Raw genomic sequence first — 11,609 nt, 5'->3', positions numbered from 1 at the left:
AAAGCACAGCTGAGGTGCTTGCCCTCCAGTGCTCACACATGCCTCACATGGGAAAAGGAGGCACTACTGCAGTTCCCACCACATCCGTAGCTCCTCCCCAACCACCTTTAACCACATATATCCTCACCCAGCCAGACCTGCAATCTCACATTCACAGAAGACCAAGCAGTCAGAAACCATTTACCCAGCGCTTCACTGGGAGCAGCCCTAACCTGTGAAGCAGTCGGCACTCGGTTCAGAGCTGGTTTGATGAGTAACCACGGTGAGAAGAACCAGGAAAGCGGACTCTAAAACCTGCCACTGAGCGCAGCCACACAGGTGCCTGGTATCAAGTGCCCGTGCCAACCCAGGTTTGACAAAAGCCATATCAGGACAAGTCCCATAGTTACCTCTCATACTGGGCTTCATAGCTGTGGGTGGGGCTGATCCCTCCATTTGATGCTGGTCCTGAAAGGTCCTGGAAAAAATAAAGGATGGCATCAACACCTCATAGGAGGAATGGCTGCCAAAATTAACAAAATGTACAGTATTTACAACGTGTCACTGACTGCCGTGCGGATGCTCACAGCAACTGTCAGGTACCATATGGTACAGGGCATCAGTAATTACCACCTTCTCAGATTTTATATAGTTCTAGTCTTGAACCACTATCCCAGGGCAACAGTCAAATCGAATCAAGGCAGGGCCTGCTTTAAAGATAAACTGAGAAGACATAGTTCGGTGTGTGTTGACCTAGACTCTAGCTATTGCCCTCATCAATAGTTACCACGGTTTTATAGCTATTGGGAGAGCAAAGCTAAGCTCATTTGCACATGAAGAGGAAGCACTGACAGTTTTGTCTAGGGGTTGGGTCTTCCCAAAAGCAGATGATAGCCCAGCTGCCAAAATAGTAAATAACCAACACCACCCTACCCATCCCCACCCCCAAATGAGGGCTGGAGAGATGGCTCAGTGTTGAAAAGCACTGGCTGCTTTTCCAGGACCCAGGTTTGGTTCCCAACACCCATGTAGCAGCTCATAACCATCTCTACGCCAGTTCCAGGGGATCCAACACTCTTCTGGCTGCCTCAGGCACCAGACACAGACATACATGCCAGAAAAACACCCAAACACATTTAAAAACTAATGAAAAAGAAGCTCACAGAGCAGAAGTTATTTCACCAAGAATTCCCAGCATGCTATGCAAATTCCTGCGGAATGGACAGTGGAAGGAAAGAAGAAACGGATAACCAACAACTGGAAGCAAAATCCTGGGACACAAGGCCATTGTAGACCACATGAGACCGCTTTAGAGAAAAAGCAAAGAACAAAGAGTACTGATACTCCGTTGTCTTCAGCAGGTAGGGAGTTGTCTGTGTGCCTAAGCTGACCTCTGCCCGAGTTAGGAGCAGCGGCAGGGAGACCACAGCAGAGGGTGGACGAGCAAGCCTCCTGGAAAAGCCGAGGGAGGCAGGGGACAAGGTGTAACCGCAGCTCTGACTGAGATGTACAAAGAGTTTAAGGAGACTCCTCAGAGTACATGGGAAAAAACTGTCCATGCAACTGTTACACAATGACTGTCGTCTTTGGGGAGCCGGGATGGAAGTCCACATCACTACCTTAACTGGGACTACTGACATAAACATAACACTTCAGTTCTAGAAGATTATAACGCACACTTCGATAAACACACAAGAGCTACACGGTGAACTTGAGTTAAAGGAACTGTGCCTGGAGGCACCTTGTGGACGACGCCAGCTGGGGTGATGTGAACAGACCTGCACAGAGTGAGCGTGCCCTCTTACTTAGGGCTAGCCTGAGTGGGGATGGGGGTGTGGGGTATAGGGAGTGAGGAGAGGGTGGGAACGGGGTGAGGAGAGGGTGGGGAAAGGATGAGGAGGGGGGGGATGCATCCTCCTGACAGCCCACCTGGCTCCTGCTGGACTCCAGCAGGCTCTGCTGGATGGCAAACTGCATTATTTCATAGTCCTCATCTTGGAGATGCACATTCCTGCCATTGTCCTGCACATGGTAGGACTCGGGGATTTCAAACACAGACTGATCAACCTCGAAGTTTGTGACCTCGGAAGCTGAAAGACAAAGGCAACTGTCCAGTGTCTCTACTCATTACAAGCAATTCAGACCTTTTTTTTTTTTTTTTTTAATGAGATAGGGTCTATGTAGCTCAAGCTGGCCTCAAACTGAAAACATAGCCCAGGCTGGCTGCAAACACATAACCCTCCTGTCTCATACTATGGTGTGTTTTCCTGTGTGTGTGTGTGTGTGTGTGTGTGTGTGTATGATGGAGGAATTAGATGTTTTCTTGATTGTTCTTTCCTGAAGTGGGGAATCTTACTGCAATGTTCATGCTGACTTCACAGTCCTATACTAAAATCCTCCTGCCTCAGCCTCCAGGTGCTGGGGTGCCAGGCATGAATCACTGCACCCAGCTTAAAAACATTTCAAATTAAAAGAATGAAACCAGTTACAACCCAGGAGCCAGGGTGTAGCTGGGTAGGACAGAGCTCGCCAGCATGGCAGGCTCTTGGTTCAGCAGTGCAGGGCTGTGAATAATAAAATGTAAAAGATGAAATAGTATTAATCAATCCGCCATTCAAAGACTTCAAAAGAACAACTGTGACAGTAAAGTTCACCAGAACACCGTTTTTCGTTGTGTTTTGATTTTTCTTGGTGGAAAACTAACATGTAATCATAACATGGAAACTTGGTGGACTGTAGAGATTGAGCGGGAGGCTCTTCTCCCTAACGGAGCCAATGGACCGACCTGAAACCATGGCTGAAATGTATACACTTCCTCCTTCAGTTGCTCCAAGTTCTTGTCACAGTTTCAAAACTGATACAGTGCCCCATAAATTTCATCTAAATTTTTCCCTCATGCATCACAGACTTACTCACACTGTTCGGTATGACAAAAGCAGTCTTTGGGCTGTACCTGTGTCGGCCTGGATCCCCTCCACACTCTGACTCTCCTCAGCAGTGCTGCAGCCATTAACATTTCCAAACGTAATCCGTGCGTTCAAAACGTGGAACAGGGGGATCTCTGACAAAGTAAGAGCTTCTGTCAGCAGACTTCACTGAGAACCATAATCACTGGCTCACACTACGCAAAGCACACTTTACCGGCAGGGTTCCTTCGGTCCCTAGGCAGCGCTGCCCCCCCCCACCGATGAGAAAACTGAGACTGGGTCAGACCCAGGTGAAGAACTTTCTCCTAGATCACAGCAAGGGGTGATCAAGACAGGAGTCAAGTGTCATGAATATTCAATCATCCAAAATCCAAACCAGCCTTGTCCACATGAATCCTAAAGCTAAAGCATGTGTATCATGCGTCAAATGCCTTCATTTAATAATTACCTAATAGCGAGGAGAGAATCTAGGATTAGTTATGTTATGAGAAGAGGGGGCATAAAGTGTGATGCAAAGTGCGTGCACACACAATTATCAGAGTGTTAACAAAATATTAAAAATAATCCAAAAGCTTAAAATAAAATTATTCAACTTGAAGCTTACTTACATTAAAGGTATGCCATTAAAACAAAAATTCATATTCCTTATTTTTTGGGAGGCGAGGAGGATTGCTTTTGCTTTTTGAGATAGGTCTCATAATGTAGATTTGCCTTGCCTGGAGCTCACTGTGTAGACCAGGCTGACCTCAGCGCACATATATCCCATGGCCTGTCTACTGGGTACTGGGATCACAGGCATGCACCACCACCCCTGACCCTTCTTACACCTGTTTGTTGGTACCATGGTAGGCCTGTTGGTACTGTTTCAGGTCTACTGGTACCGTCTCAGGCCTGTTGGTACCGTCTGCACACAGAACTGCTGGTGGAAACCCTTTCATTTTGATAAAAGGAATCAACATCATACCCAGTCTTCAAATGCAGTCAAGCCCAAGGACAATTTTGGCCTCCTCCATTCTGATTATCGTATGCAAACTTGTTCTTTTTGCTTTTTGAGACAGGGTCTCTCTATGTAACCCTGGCTAGCTGAGAATTCACAGAGATCTACCTGCTCCTGTCTCCAAGTGCTGAAATTAATGATGTGTGCCACCACACTTGCCCAGCTCTGATTTTTTTAAATGTTATTGGTCTGGGGGTTCCCCCCATTTTAGAAAGGCTCTCTACATAGCCCTGGCTGTCTTAGAACTCACTATGTACACCAGACTGGCCTCAAACTCACAGAAATCTACCTGCTTCTGTCTCTAAGTGCTGGGTTTAAAGGCATGTGCCACCACACCCTGCTGCCAATTTTTCCTATGCACATTTAGTCCCAAACAAACAGGCAAGAGCTTGCAAATGCCCCTCATTTTATCTAGCCACACACACCTATTTTGACAGGGAATCCAGGAGGAAAGTCCAGTTTGATGAAGTCCCTCAGCCTTGCAAAATGAGCGCTGGTTCGTGCCATGAGGTCGATGATGGGAATGACCTGTTCCACCAGGGAGAGCGGGAACTCTTCGCACATCCACAGTGTAGCTTTAAACCTGCAGGGTTCCATATAGTGAGGGTTGAAGCTACCTCCCCTGCTGTGAGAGGCAGGTCACTGCTACTCAGCAGGCTAGACACCACCCTCCAGCCCCGGGACTCCTCATCATCCCTGAACTCAGGACTTGTGAGGGAAAGGGCCCAACAGCATTTCATCTCATCTGCTGAGCTTTACTGGTTCAGTGGAATAGAATATAAATATAGAACAGAGGTGCTCTCCTATCTGTTCTCTATGACAAAGGCTAAGCAGAGAGCCATTAACTGTTGGATTTTGTCAGGTTAAGTAACTTCAGCATTGCCTTTAAAGGGAAGGGGCAAGGCATGGCCAAACCCAACCCTGACAGTGCAATCTGAGGCAGTCCCAGAGGTGAACGGGGCAGCACACCTCCACTTACTTTTGTGTTCTGATCGTTAGCTCTTTTGGTCTTCCAATGTCCCTGTCTTTCAGATCAAAGTCTTCGTCAAAGTACTCATCCGGTGTGATGGCCGTGGGGTTGTTTACGGTGGCACACTCCGTAGTGAGGTCCTGCTGATCCAGAAGTCAGGAGAGTCAGGACTGAGTGCCCGACTCCACCATGCAGCCCCACAACCGGCTCCACTAAGGTTATGTCAGTGCATGAGCAAGCAAGTCTAACAGCCTTCCTGGTTGAGTCCACACCCTCTTCCTAGCTTTACTTCCTGGGTATAGAAGACAGAACCATGTGAGCAGGTGTGGGTTTGGAAGCTGGCGCCCACTGCACCAAATGCTTGCTGGGCATAGTAAAGCCCTAAGCCTGTCTCAAGAGCTTCAAGCAGAGAAGGCCCTTGCTTATCACAGACGAGAGACAGCCCAATTCTAGGACCTACCCTTTCTCCAAAATCTTCATGTTTCAAAGTCTCATTCATCTAATTCTCTCCCAAAAGAATATCCTATCCGTGGTACATCTTGGGAACTGATGTTACTTCCTAAGTCACGTGACCCAGCCAGCACCCCGTGGCTGCCACACTGGATACCCTGTCTTCAACTCACCCCTTGAGCACCAAACTGATGTTCCACAGTTCCCAGCAGAGACTCCAGTGGATTCCGGTCCTCTAGAGAGGAGGGAAGATCAAGATAATCAAAACCACCCACAAAGTGAGTCTATCCTTAGAGTATCTTCTCATTAGGAGCTTTAGCCTGGAGGACCACTGTAAGAATCCATGGTATCACCATGGAAACCATTGTATCAATTAGGGAAAAGAAAAAACAGAAACAAGAATTCAAGCAGAGTTTAGCACCTTGCTTAGGGGACAGCTGGGTGTAGATCCCTTCACCCTGGCCGCTCAGTAATGTGCTCTGGCACTGGCCTGCCCACCTGGAGTACAGCTGGTGGCCAAGTCACTACCTGCAATTCCTAGATGTTTGCATGTGGTAACTCATCGAATCCTCTCAGCGACTGTAAGAATGGCCTAGCACCACCTCCATTTAACTACACAGGCAAATGAGGTCTACAGCATGGACCACTTCACAAGGTCACAGAGATGGCAAAGCCAGGATATAATAACCACATATCCATGGTGATTCGGCAGAGAGCCCAAGTTCTTTTTTTTTTTTTTTTTTTTTTTTTTTGGTTTTTCGAGACAGGGTTTCTCTGTATTGTTTTGGAGGCTGTTCTGGAACTAGGTCTTGTAGACCAGGCTGGTCTCGAACTCACAGAGATCCGCCTGCCTCTTCCTCCCAAGTGCTGGGATTAAAGGTGTGTACCACCAACGCCTGGGGAGAGCCCAAGTTTATGAAAATCTCATCACTATAATGGAGGCAAAGCCACTCATCCCAGTGATAACATACCCCAATATCTTCTCACACTCCATTTTTGTTGTTATTGTTGTTGCTCTAAATCCAACAGTTATTTTCAATAACACATAGACAAGCCCTCGTGAATGGCTTTAATTACAACTGAAACCAACTGTGAAAAAACTCCAAGAATGAATCAAACTAAGGAAATTTTTACAAAGGAAAGCTAGAATTTGTATGTCCAAATATATTTACCCCAAACTAAACAGAGCTCTGTGCAGACCAGCATGAAGAACTGTGTTAAGGGTAGCAGCAGCAGGAAGGTTGAGAACCTCTACACAATCAATCCATCAACAGGGAAAAGAGGTGGGTGGCGCCGATTACCTTTGTATCTCTTCTTTTCCTCCTCTGTCAGGTGTTCTGTGCGTATTTTGGTTATCACACTCACATTGTTCACTGTGTAAACCTTGAGAGATGTGTGCAAAAGACAACAGTGACACAGGGAATCGAAAGCCAACGCAAGCTCAGCAAGACCAAGAAGGCCGAAGCAAAAATCAAGCAAGACAAAAGTGAGGCTCGGTCACCAACCCCCAGTCTCCTCCAGATGGAGAGACAGCTCCCACCTGGGAACCCCAGGAACACAGCAGCAGCCTTACCCTTCCTTCTTATTGCTAAAGGGGCTCAGCAGGTAACTGCAAATAGGGTTTCCACAGGGCTCCTCTTGCTCCTGAACCTGCCTCCCGTGACCTGTGGTGCTCTTCTAACTACTGACTGGGAGGTCAGAGACACTGACACAAGAAAAAGGCTGCTACCTGCCAGAGGAAGCGGTGTTTTCAGTGCTGTCTGAGGGTCTGGGTCTGCTGTGCTGACAGCTGCAGAAGCAGTCTGTACCATGGCAGCTGTTTCTAAATGCAGCTTGCTGAGTATGTGGAGCTGTTTTGCTCCCTCAGAGGCCAGCAGAGGACTCTACAGCACCTGGCTCCCTTCATCCCCGCTGCACACCAAGGGAAGTCCAGCAAATGACCTGTCAACTGATAACGTGCCCGATGGCAGACAGGCATCCCTACAATTACAGTGGTATTTCAGTTCACTCATGCCATGTAAGGGGGCAGGACTGATCTTTGAAAAACTGAGACAGCATCAGCTCTAGAATCAACTAAACTTAAGTAATAAAGACTCACAGATACTACTGACTACATGGTGCCTTCTTTAAAAAGATAGACCGATGACATTTAATGTAAAGAAATAGAATCAAAGGAATGACTCACTCATTTCTCAGCAATCATTTCTCTTTTGGGAAGCTATGGACCTGCTCAGGGCATGCTACCCCATTTTCTGAAAATCACTAAGATTGGACATCCAGTAAGAGACACTTTAGAATTATCCCCAGGGGTCCTCTGACACAGGTGCATGAGACAATCAGAACAGACTCCTCATTTGCATAGCAGCTACAAAGCTATAACAATCTTATTTTAAGAGTTTCCTTTTACCTTTGCTTCGTAACCATTAACAACTTCTGCTTTATCTGTCCTCCAGCCCCAGAATCCGGATTTAGTTCTGATAAAAAGTGAACACCACAAATTTCCACATGTACAATAAGCCATTCAGAGTTCACCCCTGTAGCTTTACAGTCCCCAGCTTAAGTTAGTCAAGGACACTTGGAAATCATGGTTCCATTGTCCACAAACGGATGCTACCCATGACAGATGGCTTAGACATCCCCCACCCGCCTCCCACAGTTATCAATCATTTTGCCTCACTCCAGGCAAAGAAAGCTTGCACTCTTGGCTTCTAAACTGGAACTGCCAGCACAGGGGACAAAGGTGACATTTGCTGAACATCTATCCAAAAGACTTGAGTGAAGGATGACCACTGTCCAAGGTCTTGCTTGCTACAAGGAAATATCTACTGCAGGCAGGGGTGTAAGAGCCTCCATCTCCACCCAGGAATTCTCAGAAGTGAAACCCAGGGCTCCCCACCTCTCGAAGAAAGGCAGATGGAGTAGAAGCCCATAATAATGCTGAGGCTAGAGAAGGCCATTAAAGCTTTCAGAATGATTGCAGAGTCACGTGTCCATCAGGTCAGGCAGACTACTGGGGAAGGACATGACAAGTGGCTTTTCAGTCCAGCCACTGATTCCAATCTATGGGCGAATTTTGAGGTAGCCCAGGGTGCAGTCACAGCTGCAGCATGGGCTATGTGCTTAGAAACCCAGTTACCCAGGGCCACACACTTCTGGGGGAAAACACATTCAGGATCCAAGAACAGCCTCTAGGTTCTGATTATTTTTCTTTTATGTGTTGCGTTTTAAAGAGAGGATGTTGCTTTATGGGTCAGGCTTGTCCCAAACTTGTGAGCCTCTTGTCTCTACCTCCAAAGTGCTACAGTTACAGGCAAGAGGTTCCCATCTCTCAAGGGTGAGATTTGTTTTCAGAGCATCTTGCCCTGGGAGGTGTTTCCCCTCAGGAGCCCAACCAGCACCCCCTTTGTCTAGGACATCACATCCTTGCTTTGCCTGGCACTGTATGGAGCTGTCAAAAGTCTACCCTTTGCCCTGTCTGACCGAGTGAAGTGGACACAGGAAACTCAGAGAATGGTGGCAGGTTAGCCAAGTCACAAAAGCAGAGTGCAAGTTTTACATTTTGTTTTTGGTTTCCTTCCTAATGGAATTTGGTAAATCAAATCAAGGGACATAATGCGTTTTAATGTCTGTTTTAACCCATCATAAGAGGAAGACCCATGGATGTTAATTTTCCTCTTGGGTGTCTAGAAGTGTAACAAGACCCATACAGCAAGAGATGGAGTGCTAAAGGGATTACGGCAAATGCTAGCTGCTCTAGTTAACATTGCACAAAGAACATCGGCTAGGGACCACGCCCAACTGACTAGTAAGTCACAACTCTTGTGTCACCAGTAGCTAACTAACTCATTCCTCAGTTCCTTATTTTTGCAGATGACAATGTTTAACTGTTGTTTCCAGACACATAGCGTAAGGTGTGCTGATGCGTACTCCACCCCATGCTGCATCAGTGCTTGGCGGACCAGTCCCTCCATGCTCAGCACAGCCCCCCCTACCCTCCCCACAATTCCACTCTGCATGAGTTAGACTGCTCAATGTCAGTGTCACCTATTTTAAACCCAGTTCCTATGACTCCGTGTGCCTCCTGTTAGCTCTGCATGCACAGGCATCTAAAGATGACATAGCAGCCAGTTTCCTCCTGCCTGTTCCACCTGACACCAACACCAAAGGTCACTTAGCAGGCACTGTGACTTGGTGACTATCACACAATTTAAAGGCAACTCTGAAGTGGTAGGGATTTTTTTTTTGATATGGCATAGCATAATCTTTCAGAAAAAGAGTAAAATCCCAAATGTGACCAGTACATACCACCTGCCTAAGCTCATCAGGGAGGGTAGCGATTTGTAAGCATCCAACTCCTGGTGCAGACCCAGGGAAAGGACAACATGGCAAAAGACCACAAAGAGAGCCACAATCACCATTGTTCACATATCTTTGACTCAGCAGACCTCACACTTAGGAGTGCCTCAAATCTCCATTGACGCCAAAGTTCACTGACCGCATATGAGCATCGTCACAACAGAACTGAGCCAACAGCTGTCTTCTGGCACTCTCGCTTCAGCCCACTGCCAGCGTCAAGCAAGCCAGCTAGCACTGACTGAAAACACTGCTCCCACACGAATACACAATGTACCTTCGTCCTCAGTACAACGGAAAGCACCCTTGTTTCCTCTGCACTCAGTGGACTAAAGCCAGTTCAGTCTACAGGCCCTGGATACGCCTCATTTCATGGCAAACAATGGCTCTAAAAATCCCGCTGGGAAGGTCACAGGGAATCACGACCTTAGGGTCGCAGGTCTTGGGAGCTTTGTTCTGAAGCCCACTTGCTTGTTTTCCTTCCAGCCGAGGAAACTGGAGAGCTGGGCCACTTGCCCACAGCCACTGATGCTAATCATCCTGCTCTCTCTCTGCTGACAGGCTGTGGTGTTGACAGTGGCCTCCTCCAGTCTAGAGCCTCACACTGAAAGGTCTCCCCTGCCTGTAGAGGCACACACTGAAGCCTGGAGACATCTAGCATGATCCCTGCGGGTGATCCCACAGTCAGTCCCTAACCCTCAGTGTCCCTAGCCTGGAGCTTGGCAAGAGACTTGTGTCTTCAGGAATCCATTTCCTCCTTCCAAAGCAGAAGCGGCCCCCAGACACAACAGGCTGCACATCCTGGCCTGTTACAGACACCCTGCTTTCATGGCTTTATTTAAACAAAAAGGAAAGGGGCAATTATATTTTAGATTTGCCTAAAGAGACATCTCTCAGTTTTCTTAGCCACTTGTATACTGGAAACAAGGAAATAATTTAAAGAGATTGGTTAGAATATTCATGGAGAAAGAGGAATGCCTAGATACGGAAGTGTCCAGAATAATTAGTTCAGGTCACAATAAGTCACAGGCAGTTGGATGTGACATCCTAGGCAAAGACCAGGGATGCTACAGACTTCCTTAGTTTGTTGTGCTCCACCCCAGAGATGGTGACAGTTTTTATTTCCTTCATGCTTAAAGCATCCTGTACCGCCCAGCATGCCCCACAGGTGAATACTAGGAACTGTGTGAACCAAGGCACAGGCCTCTCTGGAGAGCTGCCTTCATAGTACCTGGAAAGAAGGGCCACCCTTCAGACTCTTCAACATGACTGGGCCTCACAGGAAGGGGGAGGGACTACAATACATTACAGTGAGTATAAATGTGACTTCCTAATGTCAACATAGTTTAATACAATGTCAATGCCAATTCTAGCTTCAGGAAACTCACGTTCCACATTTTGGGATGAAGAAGTGTTACACATCCAAAATCACCAAAACGAAAACAAGATCCAGGGAACCCAGAAGACCGTGCCCACAGAAATATACAAAGACAAGACTTCAACACACAACACACAACATCAATTATGACTCTTATTCAGTTAGCATTAGAGATCTCCCTTAAAAGTCACTAGCATCAACCATATTAGGAAAGACAAGGTCCTAGTCCAACCACAACTCCAGTTACTGCACACATGCCATTAATGAAGCAGTCCCAGACTAGATGGTAAACTGGGGTCCAATTCCTACCTTTCAAAGGCGATATTCTTAGTATCAAGGCTGGTGTTGATGACTGGGCTTGTGAGTCGCCGCTCAACCTCCCTGCTTTTTGGCTTCATGAGGTCCAGGGTGAGGCGCTCCATTTCTTGGGAAAGATCGAAGTGTTCAGTGGTGACCACTCTATCATCGTGGTTGACTTCCATCAGCTCTGCCCAGTTGTCTGTTAACAAGAGCGCTCGTGTGAGGAGAACGCCTGCAATGCCACCTGCCCGTCTC

The 11,609-nt window shown here is 47.2% G+C and overlaps 1 protein-coding gene across 4 annotated transcripts in view; it reads right to left on the bottom strand.

Moving 5' to 3' along the window:
• Ankrd13a (ankyrin repeat domain 13A) overlaps window positions 1–11,609 on the bottom strand; it is a 33,941-nt gene that overhangs the window by 2,012 nt on the left and 20,320 nt on the right. For 3 of the 4 annotated variants that reach the window (XM_040731118.1, XM_040731116.1, XM_040731119.1), the window contains 9 exons: window positions 11,364–11,553; window positions 7,731–7,797; window positions 6,625–6,706; window positions 5,497–5,558; window positions 4,883–5,016; window positions 4,329–4,486; window positions 2,933–3,040; window positions 1,909–2,069; window positions 390–457 (listed from right to left, as the gene is read on the bottom strand). In XM_040731118.1, coding sequence (XP_040587052.1) covers window positions 390–457; window positions 1,909–2,069; window positions 2,933–3,040; window positions 4,329–4,486; window positions 4,883–5,016; window positions 5,497–5,558; window positions 6,625–6,706; window positions 7,731–7,797; window positions 11,364–11,553 — 1,030 coding nt within the window. The remainder of the gene's footprint in view (window positions 1–389; window positions 458–1,908; window positions 2,070–2,932; window positions 3,041–4,328; window positions 4,487–4,882; window positions 5,017–5,496; window positions 5,559–6,624; window positions 6,707–7,730; window positions 7,798–11,363; window positions 11,554–11,609) is intronic. The other variant, XM_040731117.1, reaches the window with a different exon arrangement.

Source organism: Mesocricetus auratus, unplaced genomic scaffold (assembly GCF_017639785.1).
Source record: "Mesocricetus auratus isolate SY011 unplaced genomic scaffold, BCM_Maur_2.0 Super-Scaffold_100025, whole genome shotgun sequence".
In the NCBI taxonomy this organism is placed as follows: Eukaryota; Metazoa; Chordata; class Mammalia; order Rodentia; family Cricetidae; genus Mesocricetus; species Mesocricetus auratus.
The sequence above is the reverse complement of the archived record's forward strand: the minus strand, read 5'-3'. Positions and strand labels throughout refer to the sequence as shown.